The sequence below is a fragment of the Panicum virgatum genome, chromosome 8N (genome assembly GCF_016808335.1).
Source record: "Panicum virgatum strain AP13 chromosome 8N, P.virgatum_v5, whole genome shotgun sequence".
In the NCBI taxonomy this organism is placed as follows: domain Eukaryota; kingdom Viridiplantae; phylum Streptophyta; class Magnoliopsida; order Poales; family Poaceae; genus Panicum; species Panicum virgatum.
Genome location: NC_053152.1, coordinates 39769885 through 39790037, shown reverse-complemented (window position 1 = coordinate 39790037; position 20153 = coordinate 39769885). Strand labels below are relative to the sequence as shown.

General features: G+C 42.1%; 1 protein-coding gene across 1 annotated transcript; it reads left to right on the top strand.

The window, feature by feature from the left end:
- The first annotated feature begins 7145 nt into the window (after window positions 1–7145).
- Window positions 7146–8926, top strand: LOC120685038. Its single transcript, XM_039966883.1, has 3 exons — window positions 7146–8311; window positions 8444–8598; window positions 8921–8926. Exons 1-3 carry the CDS (start codon window positions 7171–7173, stop codon window positions 8924–8926), a joined length of 1302 nt encoding a protein of 433 aa, XP_039822817.1. The 5' UTR covers window positions 7146–7170.
- Window positions 8927–20153: the final 11227 nt, after the last annotated feature.

The following is a 20153-nucleotide window of genomic DNA, read 5'->3' as shown; positions in this document are numbered from 1 at the left end:
CCCATGTATAGGCCAGGAGAGCGGGGTTACATGGAAACCCTGGCTTGATGCGGCGCCTAGAGTCCCTCCTGATTACTACTTGGTGGTTTCTATTTGATCCGACTAGTACGAGATACTATGCGAGTAGTAACATGACGTATGCTTACATCACATGCCCTACCATATACCTCGTACAGGACCATGCCACATCAGGCATCCCGTGGCCCTTGGTCTGAAAGACCCCTGAGCTCTATGGAGCCGAGCAGTCGCAAATCTTCGAGTACTTCTAAAGCCGTCGTCGAGTGGTTCCTAAACTTCACTTCGAACAAGCCTTCCAAGTACTTCTTGAGTTTCACTGAGGCTGTGTGATGCTCCTGGTCGAGTAGTCTTGACGCCCTCGGGTAAAAGATCATCATATATGCAGAGTGCAATGAACAATCGCACTGCATATGGAGTAGCCCCTAGCCGTAGGTTGAATCGAGGAATTCAAGCCGAGGGTCCATCTTAAATCTTGATTCAAATCAAATGTTTCTTAAATATTTTTAAAAAAAATTCCTTTAGCCATGTACCCAGTAGCCCCCGAGCCTTGTATCCAAATTCTAGAATTTGGAATGAAGGATCTAAGAGGCCGTGGCATATCTAGGGTGACTTTCTTTATATGTGCCAGGTCATCCTTTCTTTTTTTGGAATATTAACCCTGAAAAGTGACCTAATACATGCCTAAACAGGAAATATACTGCTTGACATCCTATTTTATTTACAAGACTGCCAATGATTAGGTTTATAAAACCCGATGTAGTAATTGTACATATTTACCTTTGCAGCCTCCATTGCCTTGTGCCTCTTGCCCTCTTGCTTCCTTAATCCCTAAGAGGAAACACGGAAAGATTCTCAACAATCCTAGCCCTCGAGCATCAAGAGACCCTAGGACTTCGGGATGGAGAAGCCTGCCGATTCCAGCCGTGGGGGCAAGCAGAAGCGCGAGAAGGACAAACCAGCGGCGTGACCTAGGAGAAGTTTCCCCATCTCATGAAGATTTAGAAATTGTTTTGTTTACCTCTTATTTGGAGCACGGCCTGTTGCTTCCGGCCAGTGTTTTTCTGCAAGGACTGCTATATTTTTATGGGATTCAGATCCATCACCTCCCAATCGGTTTTGCATATTGCTGTGTTTGTACACTTTCGTGAAACTTTTCTAGGGATTGATCCCCATTTCGAGTTCTTCTGGAGCTTATATACCTTTACTCCGTTACCATCTGCTGAGGAGATGGATATCATAGTCGTTTTATGGTCATCAATAAAGTCAACACAAAATTCAATGACCTCCTCTGATCCATGCGCATTGGCCAAATCTTCATTCTGGACGAGCACGGTTACGAACACATTTCAGTACCCCCATGAACCTCTCGAAGGGGAACATATTGTGTAGGAATACAGGTCCGAGGACATCAATCTCTTTCACAAGGTGTACTAAAAGATGTGTCATAATGTTGAAGAGTGATGGTGGAAATATCAACTCAAAGCCAACAAGACATTGTACCACGTCGTTCTGCAGCTTTATCAGATTGTCTAGGTCAATTACCTTATGAGAAATTGCATTGAGGAAAGCACAACTTCACGATGGTTAATTGCACATTCTCAGGCACAATCCCCCGCAACACAACTAGAAGAAGTTCAATCATAAAGCACGTGGTAGTCATGAGACTTTAGGTTTGTCAATTTCTTCTCTGGCAAATTAAGGATTCCTTTTATATTGGAAGAGTATCCAGATGGGGCCTTGATACTGCACAAGCATTCTAACATGCTTACCTTATCCTCTTTGCTAAGAGTATAGCTGGCGAGACTAAAGTATTGTCGTCAGTTGTCCCGCTTTTCTGGATATAGGGCATCTCGTTCTTCCACACGTTGCAATTGCTTACGTGCTTCTAGTGTATCTTTTATCTTTCTGTACACCCCCAATAATCCTATCAGGTTGATGCAAAGATTCTTCGTGAGGTGCATCACGTCAATTGCATGGCGAACATCTAAGACTTCCCAATATAGTTGCTCCCAAAAAATATTCTTCCACATGGGAGCCAATCTGTTTTCGCTCAGAATAGGTTGGCTACTAGGTCCCTTTCCAAATTCTACTTCTATACCTTTGACCATTTCAAGGATGTCCTCGCCACTCCGGTGCATAGGTTTTGTTCGGTGTTCCGCTTGCCCTTTGAAATGCTTGCCTTTCCTTCGTACCGCCAGTCTGATGGAAAGAAACTGACGATGACCCATATATACAACCTTTCTGTAGTGAGTCAACCATAAACTATCGGTATCCTCTAAACAGTGTGTGCAGGCTCTATATCCATTGTTCGATTGTCTTGATAGGTTACTAAGAGCAGGCCAGTCATTGATGGTTATAAATAACAATGCTCGCAGGTTGAAGTTCTATTGTTTGTATTCATTCCACATCCGTACACCTTCTTCGTGCCACAACAATAAATGTTCTTCGACCAATGGTCTTTGGTACACATCGATGTTATTCCCGGGCTGCTTTGGGCTCGAGATAAGCACCGACATCATGATAAATTTCCGCTTCATGCATAGCCATGGTGGAATATTGCATATGCATAGAGTCACAGGCCAATAGTTGTGGCCACTACTCATCTCATCGAAAGGATTCATGCCGTCTGTACTCAAACCGAATCTTATGTTTCTCGCATCCGATGCAAAGTCTGTGTAGGTTCTATCTATTTTTCTCCACAATGACCCATCTGCTAGGTGTCTCAGCATCGAGTCTTTCTTGCATTCCTCTTTGTGACATTGCATCAACTTAGCATTCTCTTTATTTCTAAACAGATGCTTCAAACGTGGTATTATAGGTGAGTACCACATGACCTTGGCAGAAACTCTCCTCCTAGAATGCTCCCCCTCGACATCCCCAGGATCATTCTTTCTGATCTTGTAATGCAATGCACCGCACACGGGGCATGCATCCATATTCTCGTACTCATCACCTCAGTAGAAGATGCAGTCGTTGGGACATGCATGTATCTTCTGTACCTCCAATCCTAGAGGGCAAACAAGTTGTTTGGCTTCGTACGTTGTGCTAGGCAATTCGTTGTCCTTATAAATTATTTTTTAAAAAAGTTTTAGTAATTCACCAAAGCCCTTGTCGGATACACCATGTGTTGCCTTCAATTACAGCAACTTCAGGGCGGTGCCAAGCTTCTTCAATCCATCTTCGTAGCCTAGGTATAACAACTTGCGATGGTCCTCTAGCATCTGCTGAAACTTTATCCTCTCTTTTTTACTCTCACAATCTTCCTGCGTACTACGCAATGCCTGCCCAAGATTGTCGGTGGGATCATTTTCTGCTACCTCTGCTTCAGGCTCTTCCGTGGCAGTATCATCGTCAAAGGCACCTGTTGACACCGTTTTTTTACACGCGTCAAAAAGAATATTAAAAGAAAAGAAGTTGCTGGTTTAGAAATCAACATCGGATTTTGCAAGGAAGATCGGATTTTGTTTAGGAATAGTTTTTCTTTTGTGTCAAGATTGTGTTTGTCGTGATCGGCTAAGACTTGGTTAGTGCAGGGTATAAATATGTATCCCTGGCCATTGAAGAAAGTTTGATACACATCCAATACAATAAACCTTTACAATTTCCTACACTTTTTACTTTGTTTTCGGCGACTTCGCCACCCCTTTTTCTGTGACTTTTTTTTGAGCCAATCGAGGATGTCTCATATTTGAGTGACTTGGTTTGTTGGTAAGCTTTTGTTTTTATCGAACTAATCTAAGCTTTAGTTCAACCGGTGCATCGTTGTTGCTTTGTTTAGATTTATTCACAATTTACCGATATTTGCTAGATCTATAGGTTTTTCCTGTAGTTTTAGTTTTTATCAAATCTATCTTGCTCAGAATACATTTGATCGGCTGCTAACCCCTTCGCTTTTGCGTTAAATCTTGTAAAGCCGATTAGATCCGTTTTGAGCATAGCTTTGCTTAAACCCACAAATTCGTGGCTTTTTGCATTGTCTTTTGGCACGTGTCGGTTAGATTCAGCTGGCTGTTGTTACCCTCAATCAACAGCTCTTGCCGATTCTTCGCATATCGCTTTTATACTAGTTTACCCTATTTGATCTGTCGTTTTTGTATCGTCAGCGTCTTGTCGATACGCTATGTGAGAGTTATTCGTAAATCCAGCCGATAAGCTCTCGAATTTGACGGTTTGCCGATTCCTTGTCAATTTACAGGTCAAACTGACTCGCACGCCTTGGTTTGAACTAGTTGCAGTATGAGCTTGGCGAACGGTGCTCTCGGGCTTGGCGTGTTGATCTTTCGCGTCAACAGCACCAAATCCAGCATGGCTAGGAAAGTGATCGTCACAATCTACTTCTTCATTGTCTTCCATCATAACCCCTTTTCTCAGTGCTTGGTCCGACAGATATATTTGGGCATGAAACCATGATTCAAAACGTGGCTATGAAGGGTTCTTACAGAGGAGTAATCCTTGTTATTCTGGCAAATGAGGCACGGGTAGCACATGAAACCGTTCTGCTTGTTTGCCTCGGCCATGACCAAAAAATAATGCATGAACTCATTGTAACGTCTGTCTGCATTGTACATCCATTGCCGGTCCATCTGCATTGATTCCAGAAAATAGGACTAATTCACCACTAAATTTCTCATATGCATAGTTAAATTGGATAGATTTCATTACACGTATCAAATAAATTAAATGTAACCAAATGAACAAATTCTCAAAATTTTAATAACATAACAGGAATAATTAAAAGACCTGAAATGTCCATCACGCAATTTGAATAATAAATTAATCATACACCATGATTAATTAAAAGGTTTACATAATCCATTACACAACATGACAAATTCAACGGTACAAATTAAAGTAGAGGATAAGATACATGCTAATACAACCTACTCACATGACCTATTAACCAATGTCTCGCAAACCGCCTTGCAAAGTCTCGTCACGTTATGGTCAAATTCTGCCAACCCCGACACTTCGCGTCTTGCATTATACCGAGTCATCAACTCATGATTATCATCCGTACCATGCAAGTCAACATCAAACTCACGCTGAAATTTGCGATTTGCTTTTGAAATGGTGAAGACGTAAAATGCTTTCTCAATCCAATGAATACGACTACTAATAAGTCCAAGACGCTCCTTAGGGTGAAAATTAGGAATGTCCGGTGTGCTTCAAATTATTGCGTACCATCGCTGTCACACCCTGAAATTTTTGAATTTCAAGATGTAATTAAAATTAAAAATAAAACTACAATTTTCTCATAGCTTTTAAAATTTTCCAACATTTATTTTCTTTATAGGGAATTTAGTACAAGAAAATAAATTGATTGTTTTTCTAAAACTAAATGAGGTTGTTTTGTTGCATTCATGCTGATTGCATCATTTTATTTGTTTGAGTTTTCAATTTGAATTTAAATTCTTTGAATTTAAATTTGAATTGAATTGCTTGTTGTTCAGTTTCAATTTGAATTCGTTGAATTTGAATTTGGATTGAAATGTTTGAAATGTTTTCAGTTTGGCATGGAGGAAGTTTGGCACGGAGGCGGTTAAAGGGCGACGGGAAAGGGACAGTGCATGCCTATACATGCAAAACTCCTGCAACGTGGCACAAGGGCCAAATGCAGCTAAATGCTGGCGCAAGGCCCGAAGGCTGCCTTGGTATATTCTTTTCTTTTCCCTCCTGTAAGTATAACCTGCAGTAACATTTTCCTTCTTTTTAAAAGTCTACTGTGGGGAACTCCCCCACAGTTTTTTCGCTCAAAAAAAGTCTGCCTTGGTCTCTGGGGCACGAGCTCATACGCCTTAGAAAAATAGATGGTGGGGTAAGTAATTAGATGATGGTTGCCGTGTTATATTTTTATTGATTAACCGGGATCTATCAATTTACAAAAAGGTAAGAAAAACACAAAATGGCAACTACCACATAAGACAAGTTTTAAATGCATCATAAAGATATGCCAATTATAACACCTAAGCATTGTCTGTCATGTTTTCTCTCTTTCAGCTGTTCCTCCTCTACTAGTCATCTCTAGGATCTCGAATTTATCACCCAGACAAATATAAAGACAGCTCATACAACCCATAGACAGGGGGTCCGTCTCTAAGCTGTTTAATGCTTTGCATGTGGCTAAGATCAACTACAAATGTATTTTTGTATACCATTATGCACACTCCTTATCCTCCTCGACACCGGTGACTCCTCCTCCGGGATCCGGTGCCGGCGCATCTGGCTGCTCCACCTCGCTGGGCTCTCCGTGGTGGCGGGGGGGGGGGGGGGGGACCGAGCGGAGATCAGGAGGAGGACGCGCAAGGGGCTCTGCAGCTCAAGCTCATCGTGATGGTGTCCATGTCAAGCTCATCGCCGGGGATGTCTTTTTTCGGAAGACATGCCCCGTTGACGTCGCCGCCGTGACCAGTGCAGAGAAGGGGAGGGGAGGGGAGGCAGTAGAGATGGCCGGTGGCGAGCCCGCCGATGCTGTAGTGGCCCGCGGCGGCCACCGCGTGAGTTCCGACCTCCTCCTTCCCCGGCAGCCACGACACAAGATCCGGCACCGCTCGGCCTCCTCCCCGCCGGCGGCCGCGGCATCCTCCTCCCCGCTGGCTTCGCAGATATGGCGTGAGGGCAAACTCCCGCACGCGAGGCCGGCGGAGGAATTGTGGACAGCACGGGCGTGCAGGATCCGAGCTGCTCCTCGACTGGGGAAGACGAGGTCTCCTCCGCTTAGGAGAACTAGACAGAGGGGTCGCCCCATGAGGCGACGAGAAGGCCTTCTGCGGGGCAAGTTGGAGGGTGATTTGCAAAAGTTTCATCACTGAGACGGGGCAAGAGACGGCGTTGTACATGCCCGTAGTATGTGATAGCCTATCTCTCCTAGTTGAATTATATTTTAATGGAATACACAAGATCGGCTACATTCGAAAAATAAAGAAAAGATCGGCCAATATTCAAAATTGAAAGAAAAACACTAGTGACCGTTACAAGAAAAGACAGAAAGAATTAAATGCACAATAATGATGCACTAAATATAATATCTTACCACTGTGTCTCATGCTCTGTTTCCCTATTTCAGATCTGCTCTTCCTCCTCCCAGTCGCAGCCCACATTCCTCTCTCCTCTTTCTAGCCTCATTTCATTTCAACAATAGATCTGTTACAAGCAATGGCCGACGAGGTGCAGGAAGTCCTGGTTAGCGTCAATCCCTCCATCACCATCCTCTCAGGCCACAACGAATCAAAGGTTTCGTCGCGGGCAGGATACTTCCTCGTCCCCTGCAACGTCGATTCACCAGATCCACCATCTGCAGCAGCTGTAATTCCTATCCCTGCCACTCAAGCTGATCTGCAGGTTAATTTTGATAAGAGCTGGTCTGGCTCCCCGAAGCTATGGCGGAGGTGGGTGGAGAAACTCCGACCGAGACACGAAGCTGCGTGGCAAGAGATTGGGATCTTGGATGGCGTAGTTACATCTACCTGGAGATTTAATCGGGATGAGAATGTACTCCTTGAGATAGCTAAGTTCTGGTCCCCAAGGACGAATACTTTCATTTTCCCGTGGGGAGAAGCTACGGTAACACTTGAGGACCTAGCTGTCCTTGGGGGGTTGCCTGTTCTTGGTTCTTGTGTGAGGGAAAAGCCAACGCCTGTGGTACAAGAAGATGTCAATGAGCTGAAGATAGTCCGGTGCAATCTCAATGCCAGTAAGTACAAGAAACCAACTTTCTCTGGATGGGTCAAGTATTTTCTAGAGGATATGCCAACAGATAGAAAAGGGGAGCGGATCGAGCATGCTGCATTCCTGTCCATGTGGCTCTCAATGTTCGTGCTGAAAGAAGCACCATTTGATGTTGTCCAGCCCAATGTTTTTGACATAGCTGTTCAGATGGTGCATGGCAAGGGCATGGCTCTTGCACCAGCTGCCCTCGCCAGCTTATACAGAGACCTCTCTTCTCTTAAGCGCCATATTATCTGCAACAATCAAGAAAAATTTGTGGTGGGGACACCATTAAATGTCTTGCAGCTCTGGATCTGGGAGCGCTTCCCTGCTTTAAGGCCCAAGAGAGCAGTGACCTTCCTGGAAGGTCGCAACCTCCCAACAAGGGCTGCACGGTGGGGAAATGTTCAGACAAGGCTTGATTCCAGTGATGTCCGTGGAGAGCTCGAGTCACCAGCAAGCTTTGAATGGATGCCCTATGGAAGTACAAATGTTGGACTTCATGGTTCCTGGGTTTCTGGTGATGATATCGTACGCAGTAAAGAACTGCAGTCCTTTGCAAGGTACATCCGTGCTTCCTATCTCATCGGTATGTACTGCACTGAGCAGTTAGGGTTTGATCAGGACATGCCAGCAACTTTTCCCCGTATCCGTTCCAGTTGGAAAGAGTCATGGAGAAGATACGATTTGAATCCTCAAAGAATAACATTTTTCGTTCCAGACTCACAGCCAGGCATAACTAAAGACTACATGAAATGGTGGAAGAAGTTTCGTTGTGCCACAGATATTTCAAAGAAGAGAATGGCTGCTGTGATTCAAGAGGGCGCAAGCTCATCCACAGATCCAGGAATCAAGAGACAGAGGCAGGATACACAGGTAAGCGTACATGGACAGACTCACCTTACAGTTTGTTATGATACTAAGAAGGATAACCTGGTTCCACCATGAAGAGAGTATTTTTCAATTCATAAGAATAGGTTTGTTCGATTAATCACAGCTTTTCTCAACATCTTGAATGTAAATTGCATTTGTTACTTCTAGTTTTGTATTTGTCTGATTCTAGTGTTAACTTGTGGAGTACATTAGAAACTGAGTGGAAGGCTGTGACACACTGATAAGTGATAAGAATCCTTTTGCATGCTGATCATTCTTGAAACCTGGTGATTTCATTATTATGTGTGTCATTCTTTTTTCTCAGCAATAATCATACATCTTTTACTATATTTAGAATTCTTAGTTTTTAAGGATTCGTAAACCTTTTTTTCAAGTTTGCCTTTTCTCATTCACAATACCATGTAGGTGGGGATGTCCACACTATATATAGCTATAGGTCAGAAAAGTATATATATGACAATTTATTTCCAGATAGTTGTTGACCCTGTATAGCTTGGTTGATTCTGTTATTTTTTACTACAGCACCAGCGCATTATTATGAACCTAAAAGATAAAACTTGCTGGCAAAGTGAAACTTGAAAAGGTTTGTTGCTAGATCGTAACTTATACACATGTGGGTATAAAATAACATTTTTCTACATGAGAATTACTACTCATGCAGCATCTTAAAAAATGAAATATTCCTAAAACATCTAATTATGAATGGTTTTTATCATCTTTTTTTTCCATAGTATGTATTATAAAGTTCTATTGTTAATGAATTAGTACCCTTGTATCCCAAGAACATGAAAGCCACACGTACCATTCTACCATATGCATAGAACCAACCTCAACTAGCCACGAAATGTAATTTTCATGGAAATTTCCCATCCATGTTAGTGTATGCTCCCTGCTGGTCACTGTAGATGTAATTAACTCATATAGTACATGAAAAACTTAAATATCAAACTTATCTGATGATAAAAAAGATGGATTTGGTACTTCACTTCTTTGGAGCTTTAAATTGTACTGACCCCCAAAAGCCACCATTATATTTGTCCTTTAGATAAAATCTTTTATGTTGTGCAACTTATTACACTTCCATTAAAAAAATTTGGGTGGACCACAAAAATTATTGTGTTGTTTTGTACATTGATAGAAACTAGATCAAATTATGTTTTGTGAAAAGTCCATAACTATTTTAATGTTACACCAAGAAAAATGTATTTGTTGTTCACTCGATTATGTGAAAAAATAGAACTAAATTGTAGTAAAAGTAACCCTAGCTTCTTTCTACAAGTAGTTTTCAGACTCGATACTTTGCATAATCACTTGGACTTCCTCTGATATCTGACATTAGTTTCCTTTTCTCTTATTTGTAAATGCAGATTAAGCAACTCAAGAATAAAAAGCATCAAAAGGCTCTTCCATAACAACTTCAATGGTGATCAATGTGTTCTGTGCCGAGCAAACCTAAAAGAAGAGTAAGCAGATGGGAGAAGGCCTCCTGTAATAGTATATTCTAGTTGATTATCTATTTTGAACTATTATTGTTATTCTTCATTTTTCACAAATGAACTATTGTTGTTAACTACTTATGTTGAGGTTTGAATACTATTGTGGTGATGACTTTTCGTAATACTTCGTAATACATATGCATATACTTCAACATGTCACGTAGCAGCGAGTAATTAATGCATGTTGATCTTATACTTCTCCATTCATCGTTTTCGATTTATGATTGGTTGATGTGGATCATTGGATCTGTTGTCCAGTTATTGTAATTACATTGGATACTATGATTACACTGGCTTTATCACTCTAGCAAGAAACATCTGCTATATTACAAGTCATCTGACAAGGTTGTCATGTACTAATGGTTGATTGCCATAGACAAGGTTTCTGGTGAACTTGATGGCTTCTGTCCTATTAAGTAATACTACCCCACTAGACCGTTAAGCAATAGAGCTGACTTCCATATATAGGCTGTATGCAATTTATTCTCGCTAGCTGTGTGATTATTGTTGATTCTTGGCTTCAACTAGTTTGCCAATAATTGTTCTCTTGGGTACATAATAATAAGGTGGAGAAAATTGTGTTATGTGATGGAAGTTTTAAACATTTTATGCTGCATCGTATATAAAACTGATTGCAGCCCTAGTAAGCTAGGGATCATGTCTTTAGTAAAATACCACCTTCCAAAACACTGAATGTTGAGACACCGTGTACTGTTGCTGCACAAACTCATATCATCACATCAAATTTACTCTTTCATGTCTTCCATGCATGCATGCATAGATGGGTAAGGATATGCTGCCATGGATCAAATGGTAAAATTCTTCTCATAGAGAATTATAGAGATTATTGAGTGGGCTTTGGAAGCATCCTAAATAGCCACTGTGCCATCAAGAGGAACACGGGGGAGTCGTAAACAGCATCATAACTTTTTTTCTGGCGGTTTGCATATAGATCCCATTTTACTGATTGATAAATTACTCATTCATGTTTTCAATTTTAAGTTCCAACGACTAAGGCCCTATTTGGGACCGAGTCTGCGTCGCTTATAAGCAGAAGAAGCAAAAAAATCCCGCCGAACGGCCTGGTGTCTGACGCGCTTCTACCCGCCGCAGCAACAACGAAACGCGGTGTTGACAATCAAAATTGGCATTCGACAATACCGACCGGTCTGACCAGTACGCCTTAGCGGTCTGACCAGTCAGACGCTGTAGTCCGTCCGGCAGCAGCCGACCGGTCTGACCGGTAGGGTCAACCGGTCTGACCGGTCCAAGTGGAATCCGAGTACAACTAGGGATTTTAATAGATTTAGATCTTGTAATAGGATTTCTTGCGGGATAAGTCCACCCCACCCTATAAATATAAAGGGTCACGGCCGATTAGGTATCCAATCGATCAAATCAATACAACTTTTATCTTTTTACTTTTCTCTTGCCCTAGCTTTTCCAATCTACTATTTGCTATCCCTCCGTCGTCTCTACGTCGATTGAGGGCGTTCTAGGTGGCCTGCCGATCCTAGAACAACCCTACGTGCGCCTGCCCCAACGGGTCCTTCCCGGGCGACGTTCGTTGGTCTCACCGCCGGCCTGCTCGGCGACAACCGGTCTGACCGGTATACCCGACCGGTCTGACCGGTCTGAGCATCGGCGCTGCATTGTGCCGTCGCTCGCTGTGCGTTCAAGCGTTTTCGTGTGTTGGCCCTAGTTCTGCGCCAACATATTTTGGCGACTCCGCTGGGGAAAGAATCAATCGGCTGCCATGGCCGGTAAAATTCCTCAACCTAGCGATGTTGATGCCGCCAACATCCAAAGGCCGACTGTTCAGCAACTTTCGGCCGAACAACAGAAGGCTCTTGACGACATCCAGAAGAAGATCAGAGAGGAGAAGGAGAAGGAGATCCAGAAGCTGGAGGAAGAAGCCATGAAGCAGTACATCTCGCACTTCTCCATCGACCGACAAGGGAAGGTCACGACGGATGCCGGCTTCGATGCTTCACAATTTGAGGTAAAATTCGATGAGAGCGAGCAGCCCGTTCTTAATTCTGAAATAGCTAATGCTATAGATGATGCTGTTTCTTCTCATGTGAATAATAAGTTGGAATTTATTGGTCAAAATATGCATGATATGTTTGATGACCGTTTTAGCCGAATTGAAATACATCTTGGTATGAAGTCTGTCGGTAATAATGCGTCTACATCTAATACCGATAAGACAATTCGTGGTTCGGCAATTCCAACTAATAATGCTATTGTGACTAATTCGGCTAATCAGCAAAGCCGAATTAATTATAATGCATCACCTCATGCCAATGTGCCATATGGCGCAGCAAGTTCGTTGCGACATTCCACACCGCCGAACTTTGCTCAACCTAGTAGTACACCGATCACAAATCGGCTTAACGCCGATGATGTTGGATCAGGTAGTATCAAAGAGGAGGTGATTAAGATATTTCGGCAAACTTTTGGTATAGAGCCTAAAGCCAAATGCCGATCTTATCAAAGGCCATACCCTGAGAATTACGATTATGTTGCATATCCTCAAGGGTTTAAAATTCCTGAATTTGTTAAATTCACTGGTGATGATAGTAGAACTACATTGGAGCATATAGGTCAATTTATTATACAATGTGGTGAAGCTAGCACTAATGATATTTACAAATTGAGGTTATTTCCTTTATCTCTATCGGGTGCTGCATTTACATGGTTTATTTCATTGCCACCCAATTCAGTTTTCACTTTTGCTGATTTAGAGCAAAAATTTCATGATTATTTCTTTAGTGGTGAAACTGAATTGAAATTGTCACATCTCACATCGGTTAAGCAAAAGATACATGAAGGTGTTTCTGAGTATATTAGAAGATTTAGAGATACTAGGAACCGATGTTATAGTTTGACAATTTCTGATAGAGATTTAGCTGATCTAGCTTTTGCTGGTTTACTTGATTTTCATAAAGCAAAGCTAGAAGGACAAGAATTTCTAGATGTTAGTCAAGTCTTACAAAAAGCTCTGGCTAATGAAAGCCGAGCTAAAGAAGCTAGAGATTCTCAAAAGTCCAATGAAAAACCTAATCGTCCTGTTTATGTGCTCGGGTGTGATTCCAATTGTTCAGACGATGAAGGTAAAGATGTTTATACCGCTGAATTTGTTTGGTCCTCTAATGATAAACCTTGCGCTTGTGGTTCTCTTAAGCCGATTCCTAAAGATCGGCAAGAAAGATTTACTTTTGATGTATCCAAATGTGAGAAGATATTTGATGAATTAAATAAGAATGGTTACATCAAGATGTCGCATGTCATACCGCCGCCTGAAGAATTAAAGCGGCGAGCTTATTGCAAATTTCAAAATACTTTCTCTCATGCGACTAATGATTGTAATGTGCTTTGGAGACAGATTCAATCGGCTGTTAATGAAGGCCGAATAATTGTTCCACAAATGAAGGTGGACCAGAATCCTTTCCCTGCACATACACATGTGCTTGAATTGAGTAATCCTAAAGTGTTAATTCGGCCAAATCAAGCCGAATCAACAAAAGGAAAAAATATAATCATTGGTGAAGAAAGGTCTGAGCCTTTGAAATCTCATCAGGAAGCTCCAGCAAAGAAGGTCCCTGAAGATTCATTGAAGAATTCAACGCTCGGGGGGCAAGAACAGAAGAAGGGCGCTAGGTCTGCTCAGACCGGTCTGACCGGTCTGGAGACCGGTCTAACCGGTCGATCTGGGATTTCTGGAAAGAATTCCAGAAACAAGAAAGAAAAAGAAAGGCTGAGTTTTAAAGAACTCTTGGCCAAATATGAGAAGAAAGGAGTCGTCCATAGGCAGAGGGAACGGCCGGACAAAGTCAAGGATACAAATCCGTCATCGTCCCAAGAGCAATCGAGTTTGAGCCAAGGTAATTCATTTAATAGACCGATTGCTCCATGGTATTGCTGGTATCCTTGTTATATGCCTTTGGATTATAGTAGGATGCACATGCAGTCATATTATATTCATTAGCCTCCTATATATCCAAGCTTTGCTTCACAAAGACCGATTAGCGATAATCTGGTCAAAAAGAACATTGATTGCAGCAAGGAGTGTGAGAAGAACATAAAACAAGATTCAAAATATCTACAGCCGAAGTGGTGTCCTTCAGGTTTGTCTCACACCCAAAAGAGGAGGCTGCAAAGGATGCGCAAGAAAGAATCCATGGAACAGCAAGCAGAGGTTATACCAACAAGGTCGACGACTATGAAGCAGGTATGGAAACCCAAGCAAGTTGTTTCATCATCAACTTGAGGAAGAAGCAAGATACGGCCGATAAATCGTTATCGCCCTTAGACAATTTTGGTTCAGAAGAGTGTTCTTTGGCACGCAAGCTTTGCCAAAGAACAGGGGGGCATATGTTGACAACCAAAATTGGCATTCGACAATACCGACCGGTCTGACCGGTACGCCTTAGCGGTCTGACCGGTCAGACGCTATAGTCCGTCCGGCAGCAGCCGACCGGTCTGACCGGTAGGGTCAACCGGTCTGACCGGTCCAAGTGGAATCCGAGTACAACTAGGGATTTTAATAGATTTAGATCTTGTAATAGGATTTCTTGCGGGATAAGTCCACCCCACCCTATAAATATAAAGGGTCACGGTCGATTAGGTATCCAATCGATCAAATCAATACAACTTTTATCTTTTTACTTTTCTCTTGCCCTAGCTTTTCCAATCTACTATTTGCTGTCCCTCCGTCGTCTCTACGTCGATTGAGGGCGTTCTAGGTGGCCTGCCGATCCTAGAACAACACTACGTGTGCCTGCCCCGACGGGTCCTTCCCGGGCGACGTTCGTTGGTCTCACCGCCGGCCTGCTCGGCGACAACCGGTCTGACCGGTCTGAGCATCGGCGCTGCATTGTGCCGTCGCTCGCTGCGTGTTCAAGCGTTTTCGTGTGTTGGCCCTAGTTCTGCGCCAACATATTTTGGCGACTCCGCTGGGGAAAGAATCAATCGGCTGCCATGGCCGGTAAAATTCCTCAACCTAGCGATGTTGATGCCGCCAACATCCAAAGGCCGACTGTTCAGCAACTTTCGGCCGAACAACAGAAGGCTCTTGACGACATCCAGAAGAAGATCAGAGAGGAGAAGGAGAAGGAGATCCAGAAGCTGGAGGAAGAAGCCATGAAGCAGTACATCTCGCACTTCTCCATCGACCGACAAGGGAAGGTCACGACGGATGCCGGCTTCGATGCTTCACAATTTGAGGTAAAATTCGATGAGAGCGAGCAGCCCGTTCTTAATTCTGAAATAGCTAATGCTATAGATGATGCTGTTTCTTCTCATGTGAATAATAAGTTGGAATTTATTGGTCAAAATATGCATGTGATCCCTGTCACATCTGCACCAAATGGTGAATCCAGAATATCAAGCTTCGTCTCCACTGATGATCGATATGCTTCTACTGTCTCCTAATCTCCAGGATTAATAGGACCCATATTCTATATGGCTGACTTCTGCAAGGCTCCTATGCTACGATCCATTAGATGTAGCTTCAAATCACTACTAGAGAAAGTACCATAGGCGCCGATTGAAAATGGACTTAGGTACCGATTTTGCAACCTGTACTACGAAACCGAGACCAAATAGGGGCACCTAGGACACTGGGTAAAAAACTGGTGCTTAAGGCTCTCCTTAGTACTGGGTGTAGGCTCCAGCCAGTACCCAAGCATTTTTGGTCAAAAAATATTAATCCCGGGAAGAGGCGCATGCGGTGGTCAGGATCCGAACTCAGAATCTCTTGCCTAGCATATACCTTCCTTACCATTTCTCGTACACATCACTTGTCATGGAAAAAAAGGTACTTTCCTTTTGAAGTAGCCTATAGATGAGCCTTTGGTACCGGGTGGTAACCACCCGATAAAAATGTAGAAATACTGATGGTAACACCACCCGGTGCCTATGGATAGCCTTAGGTACCGGGTGGAAACACCGCCAAGTACCAAAGGCTTTCCTTAGGCTTCCATCCACCCCAAAGTACCAGTATGAAGAAGAACCGATACCTATGCTAGTATAGGTACCTAGTTTTCTTCGTGCCAGAACTTTTGGAATGGATCTTTGGCTTGCTTTCTAATAGTGAATTCATGGACCTCAGTCACCAACTTCTCAGCATCATCACCGCAACAATCTCAATTGATCTGACCACACCCTGGCCTAGAAACACAATGCATGCATATTCCTCAGTTTGTTAGAGGAAGGCAAATAATTTAAATATGCTGTATTCTTATTTATTTATGGAAAAATATGCTGTATTCAGGCAGCGAACCAACCATTGGTTCTTCCTCTCCGGTATCCAATAATTTATCAAGCACTATGATTTGGCCTTTACTATCCCGTTACAAAAATAAAATGCTAAACTTTTCAAGTGTCCAATATTTTATTTATTGGTGGCAAAACATTACGAAACAAGTGCACAGTAGTTTTGTTTTGTATATTTCATAGGACCCCCTCCCCCCCCAAAAAAATGGAGTGTCGTCCTTTATTTCCGTATGAGGATTCAATTTATTAAGTTTGTTAGATCGGTAGATTCAAAACCAACGTTGAGAATAGTGATCAAAGTGGCCGACGGGACCAAATGCTTTTATGCTATATCGTCAGATATTGTTGGTAAATGTCACGGCTAGAGAACCGGGCGGCTGACCGGTACTGTTTGGTTGGTACTAAATGTCACGCCATTTAGTATAGGCTAAAACGTCTAGTACTAAAGGGGTCATTTAGTACGAGTCGGTGTATCCAAAAAAGTAAACACTATTACAAAAACTGATTAACAATGATATTTTTTTGGAGCTCTGAGGCGGGCACAAATAATAACCGCCTATGTTAATGCCCAGCATTAACAGAGGTGAGGTAGACATTTTCTATTAACTGAGGTAGGTACAGAAACCGCCTCGCAAAATCGGTTAACAGAGGCGGTCATCTTTAATGTGACCGCCTCTATTAATACCCCTATTTTAAGAGGTGGAAACTTTTCACATGTCCGCCACAGTAAATGGTCTGAACCCAATGAAAGAAAACCTAACCTAGCGCACTCCACACAATCTCTCTCCCCTCCCTCCTCCCTGCTCACTCTCTTTCTCTCCCTCACGTGGTGGAACGGCGGCATTGGAGGGGCGGCCGCACGGCGGGCGGCCGGATCCGGTGGTGCCGGGCCCGAATCTGACAGCTGCGGGCACTTGTTTCATAATGGTTCGCCACCAATAAATAAAATATTGGACACCAGAAAAGTTTAGCATTTCATTTTGGTAACAGGATAGTGAAGCCCAAATCATAGTGCTTGGTAAATTATTGGATACCGGAGAGGAAGAACCATGGTTGGTTCGCTGCATGAATGCAGCATATTTTTTCCTAAATAAATAAGAATACATCATATTTAAACTATCTGCCTTCCTCTAATAAACTGAAGAATATGCATGCATTGTGTTTCTAGGGGCAGGGTGTGGTCAGATCATTTGAGATTGTTGCAGTGATCATGCTGAGAAGTTGGTGACTGAGGTCCATGAATTCACTATTAGAAAATAAGCCAAAGATCCACTTCAAAAGTACCGGCATAAAGAAAACTCGGTACCTATATTAGCATAGGTACCGGTTCTTCTTGATATACCGTTACTTTTGGGGTGGATGGAAGCCTATGGAGAGCCTTTGGTACTGGGCGGTGTTACCACCCAGTACCTAAGGCTATCCATAGGCGCCGGGTGGTGTTACCACCCAGTATTTCTATATTATTACCGGGTGGTGTTACCACCCGATACCAAAGGTTCATCTATAGGCTACTTCAAGTGGAAAATATCTCTCTTTTCATGACAAGTGATGTGTCGGTGAGATGGTAAGGAAGGTACACGCGAGGCAAGAGATCCTGAGTTTGAACCTTGACCACTGCACGCGCCTCTTCCCAGGTTTAATAATTTTTTTTTGGTAAAAAATGCTTAGGTACCGGGTGGAGCCTACACCCGGTACTAAGGAGAGCCTTAGGCACCGGTTTTTAACCTGGTGTCCAAGGTGCCCACATTTGGTCTCGATTTCATAGTACAGGCTGCAAAACCGGTACCTAAGGCCATTTTCAACCCATACCTATGGTCCTTTCTCTAGTAGTGATTCGAAGCTACATCTAATGGATCATAGCATAGGAGCCTTGCAGAAGTCAGCCATATAGAATGTGGGTCCTATTAACCCTGGAGATTCGGAGATAGTAGAAGTATCGATCATCAGGGGAGAAGAAGCATGATATTCTGGATTCACCAATTAGTGCAGATGTGACAGCAGGGATCCTTGTTAGGCATGTCGAATAAACTTAGTCGTCGGAACATAAAATTTTGAAAACACGAATGACTAATTTATCAATCAGTAAAATGGGATCTATGTGAAAAAAGTTGTGATGCTGTTTACGACATCCCCCGTGTTCCTCTTGATGGCACAACGGCTATTTAGGATGCTTCCAAAGCCTACTCAATAATCTCTATAATTCTCTATGAGAAGAATTTTACCATTTGATCCATGGCAGCATATCCTTACCCATCTATGCATGCATGTATGGAAGACATGAAAGAGTAAATTTGATGTGATGATATGAGTTTGTGTAGCAACAGTACACGGTGTCTCAACATTCAGTGTTTTGGAAGATGGTATTTTACTAAAGACATGATCCCTAGCTTACTAGGGCTGCAATCAGTTTTATATACGATGCAGCATAAAATGTTTAAAACTTCCATCACATAACACAATTTTCTCCACCTTATTATTATGTACCCAAGAGAACAATTATTGGCAAACTAGTTGAAGCCAAGAATCAACAATAATCACACAGCTAGCGAGAATAAATTGCATACAGCCTATATATGGAAGTCAGCTCTATTGCTTAACGGTCTAGTGGGGTAGTATTACTTAATAGGACAGAAGCCATCAAGTTCACCAGAAACCTTGTCTATGGCAATCAACCATTAGTACATGACAACCTTGTCAGATGACTTGTAATATAGCAGATGTTTCTTGCTAGAGTGATAAAGCCAGTGTAATCATAGTATCCAATGTAATTACAATAACTGGACAACAGATCCAATGATCCACATCAACCAATCATAAATCGAAAACGATGAATGGAGAAGTATAAGATCAACATGCATTAATTACTCGCTGCTACGTGACATGTTGAAGTATATGCATATGTATTACGAAGTATTACGAAAAGTCATCACCACAATAGTATTCAAACCTCAACATAAGTAGTTAACAACAATAGTTCATTTGTGAAAAATGAAGAATAACAATAATAGTTCAAAATAGATAATCAACTAGAATATACTATTACAGGAGGCCTTCTCCCATCTGCTTACTCTTCTTTTAGGTTTGCTCGGCACAGAACACATTGATCACCATTGAAGTTGTTATGGAAGAGCCTTTTGATGCTTTTTATTCTTGAGTTGCTTAATCTGCATTTACAAATAAGAGAAAAGGAAACTAATGTCAGATATCAGAGGAAGTCCAAGTGATTATGCAAAGTATCGAGTCTGAAAACTACTTGTAGAAAGAAGCTAGGGTTACTTTTACTACAATTTAGTTCTATTTTTTCACATAATCGAGTGAACAACAAATACAGTTTTCTTGGTGTAACATTAAAATAGTTATGGACTTTTCACAAAACATAATTTGATCTAGTTTCTATCAATGTACAAAACAACACAATAATTTTTGTGGTCCACCCAAAATTTTTTAATGGAAGTGTAATAAGTTGCACAACATAAAAGATTTTATCTAAAGGACAAATATAATGGTGGCTTTTGGGGGTCAGTACAATTTAAAGCTCCAAAGAAGTGAAGTACCAAATCCATCTTTTTTATCATCAGATAAGTTTGATATTTAAGTTTTTCATGTACTATATGAGTTAATTACATCTACAGTGACCAGCAGGGAGCATACACTAACATGGATGGGAAATTTCCATGAAAATTTCATTTCATGGCTAGTTGAGGTTGGTTCTATGCATATGGTAACATAGTATACTATTGAGCATGCATGTCATTACTACTG